The sequence below is a fragment of the Phalacrocorax aristotelis genome, chromosome Z (genome assembly GCF_949628215.1).
Source record: "Phalacrocorax aristotelis chromosome Z, bGulAri2.1, whole genome shotgun sequence".
Taxonomy (NCBI): domain Eukaryota; kingdom Metazoa; phylum Chordata; class Aves; order Suliformes; family Phalacrocoracidae; genus Phalacrocorax; species Phalacrocorax aristotelis.
This window is the reverse complement of record NC_134311.1, coordinates 54119056-54125856: the sequence shown is the minus strand read 5'-3', so window position 1 is coordinate 54125856 and position 6801 is coordinate 54119056. Positions and strand designations below refer to the sequence as shown.

At 45.6% G+C, this 6801-nt stretch overlaps 1 protein-coding gene across 1 annotated transcript; it reads right to left on the bottom strand.

Moving 5' to 3' along the window:
* Nucleotides 1–268: 268 nt before the first annotated feature.
* TMEM174 (transmembrane protein 174) lies at nucleotides 269–6801 on the bottom strand. Its single transcript, XM_075079082.1, has 2 exons — nucleotides 5108–6801; nucleotides 269–4140 (listed from the first exon to the last, which is right to left on the bottom strand). The coding sequence occupies exons 1-2, from the start codon at nucleotides 5737–5739 to the stop codon at nucleotides 4038–4040; spliced, it is 735 nt and encodes a 244-aa protein (XP_074935183.1). The 5' UTR covers nucleotides 5740–6801; the 3' UTR covers nucleotides 269–4037.

The following is a 6801-nucleotide window of genomic DNA, read 5'->3' as shown; positions in this document are numbered from 1 at the left end:
CCAGCTTGGGCGGGTGAGCCAAGGGGTGGCCCCGCCCCCGCCCCGGCCCCGCCCCCGCCCGCCCGCCGCTGCGGGGCACTGCGGCGCCCCCTGGCGGCGGCGGCCGGACGCGGCGGCGGGGGGAGGGCGCTGGCCGGTGCCGGGGAGGGGTCCGGGCAAACCGCTCCGCAGGCTGCCGGGGTGAACCTGCCGGCTGCGGCCCGGCTGGGGCGGGGGAGGGGGGCGAGGCCCCGTGGGAGCCGGGACTCGGGCTCCGGGCGGAATTGAGGGCGCGGTGCAGCGTCCCCGAGAATCCCGCGGGGACCCCGGCACCGAAGGCCTGCCGTGTGCGTCACTAGGGCTCTTGGGAAGGAACGAGCCCTACTTACAGGTTTACTTTTTTCCCGAGACCCCAATTTCCTAAATCCCGATTCAGTTTTAAACTAACTCTTCGAACGACTTCATCACTGCTGGGCTGGGTCGCCCGCGCGCAGGGGCTCTCTGCTGGGAATGGGTGCGCAGGCACTTGCACGGGAGCATCAGCGGCAGAAAGAGGTACCTCTGGTGAAGTCAGGCTCTTGTGAGAAAGCACTGCGAGACCAAAGCAAAGTAAACCTTGACCCATATATTCCTTTACTTCCTCACAGATACGGCAGCACCGATGTTAAAAAACAGACTTCAGATTTAGATGAAAAGAAGTTCACACTCTGATGCTGCGTTCGGCATGGGGCATTTAGTGTTTTGAAATAGCTCCTTCACCTTAGAGCAACTCTGTGCAGAATTTTTACTGCAACGAACAGATTGTGCTCAGCTTCATACCGATAGACGTGTCTCTGCCCATTTCATATGTTAAACAGCTTATGGACAATATCTTATAAAGGGAGTCATATTAGGAAAAAATCCCAATAACCCATTCAGTGTTACATAGCTGAATACTACTGACAACATTCTGTCACTGTGGCTAGAATTCCAGATGCATCATTCTGCAGGTCCTCAGTAACACTGCAGGCAATGTAGGAGAAGGTAATTTTGCTTAGAGCACTAGTTTAAATGAAAAGCAGATTGAGCAAAATCTCAAACACAATATTCCAGATGCTCTGAAGAGTTAAATCAGTATAATCTAGCAGAACTCTGTCTGTTAACATTGGTTGAAGGTCTGGCCAAATAGGTTCATTCTTTCATTCATCATAGGGCAGAAAGAGATCATAATATGGAGAGGTGAATTCGTGTGGTGGGTATGTCACTGAGGATACAGTAACAAAAGCAAAAAACCCACAAAGATAAAAAAATTATTGAAACAGAAGGTGGAAGGAAGAGGAGGAAGAAAAGCCTTCATAGAATAGTGCTCTGTTCTTAAAAACAATAACCAGCAATCATTGTAGCAAGGAAATGCCACCAGACTGGATCTTCTCAGATATCTGTGCAGCATGAAAAGATTTCTACAGAATTCAGACAGAATTCATTTGATAGGTCAAGGTCATTTTAATACGTAGTTGTTTAAATTTACGTATTCAGCCTTCTCTCTAAAAAGGGGCTCTTTCAATGAACTTAGTGTCTTACCGAAGTATATGTTAAAACCAATATGGAGTCTACAGTGCAACCTGCTGGATTTCTCATATTTACTCTGGCAGTACAATTTGATGTCATAATAATAAAGCTATGATTACCCCTAGAAACATGCTTATGCCACATGTTTGGGAAAAAAAAGAAGAAAGAGCAGCAGCAAAAGTCTGTGGTTTCTGAGTGAGGGAATTTTCTTGTTGTGGGGGAGGGTGATTGGGTGGAAATTTTGACCCTGGTTCTGCAGCTGGATCCATCAAGCCTGACCTCTGTGCTCCTGCAGTGCTTGCTGGAGTCAGCAGAACTATGTGCTAAGTGCAGAGATCTGTCCATGTGGAACTAACTGGGGATTTGGGACCTTCTGGTTTCCTGCTGTGGAGGGAGGATGGGTTCACCTCTGTGTAAATTCTGGAAGAGGAGCAAGACATTTCCATAAAAGAAACATACATTTATTTTTAGATCTTCTGTTCTCTCACTCAATCCCGTAGAGATCATGCTGAACACGGAGCGGCTGCCTTTCTCCAACTACACATGCCTACCTGGTAACACCGGGCCATCGCTGCTGAAAATCAGCATGCCCCATATTTCTCTAGTAAGAAAAACCTTGCACATAGGTTGTAGTCACTGTCCAGTAGCTGCTGCTGCAGTTGCTGATCCAGCTTTGAGTCAGTTTAAATGTTGTGTCCCAAATATGACCTCTGTCAGTGTCATGTCCATCACTGTGGAGCACAGCTGTTGTCTTTTGTCCTTCCAAAAATGCTTTATTTCTTGGCACCCTCTAAGTATACAGGACAGGAAGGTCTGTGCGCACCTGCAGCTCCATGCAAGTGGATGATGTTTGGAATGCACCTCTTCATCCAGAGCTATGTCTCCTGATTGCTAGTGAGGCTGCATGGACACTCAGTGACGTCCAGCTGACGGGTGCATCCCATACCGCCTGCACTTGCTCTACACTAGGCTTCTCCAGCCCTCAGGAATGACACCCATGAGATCAATCACAGATCAATGACAACTGGCAGGAGCTGAGACAGCTCTGTTGGCAAGTAAGAGGAAGTTCATGCATCCCACAATGGATATCTGCTTTTAGCCGTGCTGTTCCAGCCCAGGAGACTTGCCTGCAGGCACACCAGCGGCATACCACTCGGTTACTTTGGATGGTGACCACTGACTGCCCTCTAGATTGTTTTGCGTGGTGCCTGCTCCAGCAGATGTGGGCTGAGAACAGCTCTTGGTTTGAGCCCTTTGAGAGAGGCAAAACTGATGGGATCTTGCATAGGGACATACTGACTGGTCCAGCTGTGTCAGGGTACTTCTAGGCATACTCAAAAGCAGAACTTGAAGCACATGTGGAAATACAAAATAAAAATGAAAGGACTCACAGCATTCTCATTGCTCTGGGGTTTAGAGAGCTCCTGAGCAAAGCTTTTTGGGACCTCTATTCTGGATTGCAAGATTTTTGAGCTTATGCACCTCATCCTTTTTTAGATACAGCTGTAAATCCATTTGTGGGTACTGTGCCTAGAATGATGTTGATCTTGAAAGTTGAACAAGAAACTTCACTGCAGCCCATAGTTGCCTGGGTGCTCTGGGGAAACCTACAGCCTGAGTTGTGTGCCTAGGACACACATTCAAACAAGAAGGGACCTCAGGAGGGTTTCCACCACAGATCTCCCATGCAGTGTGGGTGCAGCACGGAGAAGCTGTGATTGTTAAAGCCCTTAAAACTGGTAGGACCACACATCTCTGTCAAGGCTTCAGAAAGGTGCCATTTCTTTAGGGACGTTAACCTTGTAGTTGTTAGGACTCCTGGTGGGAGACAGTGCTTTGCATCCCATCAGGTGGGGAAGGGAACTGAATCTGATGCATACAGGATCTCTTCAGAGGTCTGTGTAAAAATGTTCTGGGATGCTCCAAAAATGCCTACAGGACTGGGTTGTACAGGTGAACCAAGCCGAGGAAGTCTAATCTGTAGACTGGGCTTATTAATGAGTGAGCTAGTCTAAAGAATCAGACAGAATTAAGCCATTATAGACACTTTCATGGATCAGTCACTTGAGCACTTCTGAAGCTGCCCAAGCAACCAAGAGGGAAAATATATCAAGAATAAATCAAGTGTTTCCTAATGATGCTGAATGTCCAGGAGCAATCATAACTTTCCACAAACATCTTGTGCATTCACATTCACAGAAGTATGAAAAATCAGGCTTCTTGTTGCCGAACCCTAATATGGATTTAGATCATTGACTTTAATAACTTTGCCATTTATAGTTTTGATATTAAATAATTAATAGCTTTGCTATTAAACTGCATAGCAAAGGGCTAATGGATTTTCAGGCTGAAAAGAAGGGATTGGTTTAATATACTCAGTGATACTGAACAGTGTGTCAGTAGCAAGATCTTGCTCACACTTGCTTATCATGAAAGTGTTTAAAGAAAAGATCCTTGGGGATTAAAAAACCAGCATCTCTTAGAATTGTCGCCTGTCATCCATGGTTATTTTACGAAGACAGTGGGTATATTTCCTCATAACGTGGAGGTGACAAGTCATCACAGGTGTAGTCCTCCAGCAGTTCTTCTGGCTCATCAGAACTGTCCTCTGACCTGAAAATAGGAAGAGGAGCAGGCGCAAAAAAGAATTTAGCAAATATGAAGCATGCAGGTAACCTCAGTGCTGCATCCTGTCAGCCTTATCTGGGCAAAGCACCCCCTGACTTGCTGAGAAAATGCTATTAGATGAAGTTTTACTGTGATTCAACCATTTGCTGTGTTCTTTTCATGCAGTGTAGAAGTGTCAGGAGGTGACCATTGTTTTCATGCTTCCTATGCCTGTCACATATATTGCTGAGGACGATAGGACAGTCAGCAGTTTTTCAAACAGAGTTTGATAAATGAAATAGAAGGGACTTGTGTTCTAGGACGGATATAATCCTGAGTAATTTCTATAATGAGAATACTTTTCTTTAGAGGAAAGAGCTGTATAAAATTATTTTGTGTATGATTAAAGCAGCTTCACTCTGCTCTGTGATATCAGTGATCTTGTTTATGCCCCAAAACTAGGGAAAGAGCAAGGGCTGGTAGGTTGCTACAGTGGGAGAGAAGCATGTTGTGACCAGGCGTAATCAGGAGGGAGTGCATCTGGTACCAAACTAATTCTTGCATTGTTGTAAAAATACCATTTGTGCACTGACTCATGTGTTGTGATTGTGTTTGAGTGGATGCCTCCAGCTGTACCTATAATAACCTTCTGGTCAACAGTTTAAAGGTAGTAAGATAAGCATACAAAAACCCCATGGGCAGAAGCATATATATTAATATCTGCAAAAATAACAAGAGATTTAAGTAGACTGAAAATTGAAAGGGATTCATAAGTGAATTTAATTCGGATAAAAATGCTTTCCAGAAGAAGTATGTCTCCATAGTCTTTACTCAAAGAATATTCCTAATGAAGAAAATGTCTGAAGAAGGCTAACACCTTGGACTAGCTTTTGTTTCCTTTGAACCCATACATAGTACTTAAAATACTCAGAAGCCTGTGTCCAAACACACTAAGGCATTTGAGAAGATGTACCTCCGACTCCTGGTATTCTCTGCAGGATATGCAGTGTAGTTCTCGTCTCCGATAAAAGCTGGGTTATCCAGGGGGTAGGCAGGGCAGAAATGGGCAGAGCCCGGGCTGGGAATCGGTGAAGCACTGGAGGAAACAGCACCACAGCAGCTGAGCACCGGGTGAAGGTAGCCAGGACTCACAGCAATGCCTTCCTGGGCTGGGTATGGCGGAGGGATGTACTGTACCACTGTGGCACCATGAAAAGTTATAGGCTGGTTAATGCCGGTGAAGACAAAGGACTGTCCATTTGCAGTCTGGTCGAGGTCTGACATATTTTCCTCTCTTTCTTTACAGGGCTTGCATGTAAGCATGTTAAATTTACAAACAGCAATCAGAACAAAGGTCACCCCAACAGACAGCAGAATAGGCCCCAGTAACTGAGTCCATTCCAGGTGAGTAACGCCATCGTATTTTATCCATCCCATCACGGTGAAAGTGATCCCTACCAGTCCCAAAAACACACCTGAAAAGAGCAAAGTGGCGCCGGCTTTATCTCCATCTGACACCAGGACATCGGATCTGTTTGGCTGATAAGGAGTAACAGAAAAGACATTCAAGGAGAAATCTTCTACGTTGTTGTTGTTCTGCTCCATTACCGAATATAACGTACCTTCTGCCTCAAGAGAAAGGGGGCTTGTAAGGGACTCAGCACAGCATTTAAAGTCGAAGGTTCAGGTTAGTTATACAAGAACTTTGTGCGTGTATAGTTAACAGAGTCCATCATGTGAAAGAATAAACTTTGCTTAGAAGAATAAAGGTCTGGGAAGTGAAGCCTGAAGCGATCACTAAAGACTTTTTGAATTACCACCATTGCTTCCGAAATGGCTTCACCCTAGCATGGGTGCTTATCTTTGTTTATCCTCTTCTTTAATTTGGCACCCACTGATACTTCCTCACTGCGCCCATGCCAGATGGGAGAGAAAGGAAGCTGCAGCCACCACAGCTTTTCTTACGCCCCCTGCCAGCTGATGCATCCAACATATGGGCAGCATACATTTAGTCAACAGCAGTCGCTTTCCTTGGGCCACCACTGCAGGAACCCAGATCTGCAGGAATATGCATGGCCAGTGCTGGAAGTGCTTTGCAGTGCTCTGAAGTGTGACATTTATAGCCACGCCTGGATCTCTGTTGCAGCTCGTTCTGCAGTCCAGAGCTTCCGTGGTTTAAAAAATATCAAAGTAGGCTTTCTGATATTTTGCCAAGGGGGAGGAGTGGGTGGGTGGAAGGGTAAGCGGCAACAGGGTGGTGAGTGCTCAACAGCCTGGGAGAGCTGCTGGTTGTGGGAGAAAAGTTATTTCAAGCCAGCCAAAGCTTTGCAGCTGTTTGGAGGTAGCATGATTGCTCTGTAATTTCCCCTTAATTGTGGATATTTTTTGTTGTGGGATCTGCACCCCTTCCTCAAAGTTTATACTGAATAAAGCCCACATACACTGCATAGCACACCACTGCAGGAATCAGAAAGCATCTCCTGTAATGTTAAACCTGGTAAAGCGAGGGATCTTATCCTGTACTCAGAAGTACCTGGAATATTTTTTTTACATCACAGTGAATTGTTCTGTTGAACATATGTCCCATATATTAAACAGACAGATTAATTGAATGTTGAGATTTTCTGTCTCCTAACAGTTTCAGACTAAAGTAATTGCTGTCAGAGG

What these genes read in the sequence shown, in the direction of transcription:
- TMEM174 (XM_075079082.1), bottom strand. Translation starts at nt 5,739, where the DNA reads ATGGAGCAGAACAACAACAACGTAGAAGATTTCTCCTTGAATGTCTTT. An exon ending in GAGAATACCAGGAGTCGGAG is followed by an intron (nt 4,141 to 5,107) that starts GTACATCTTCTC and finishes TCCTATTTTCAG; the next exon opens with GTCAGAGGACAGTTCTGATG.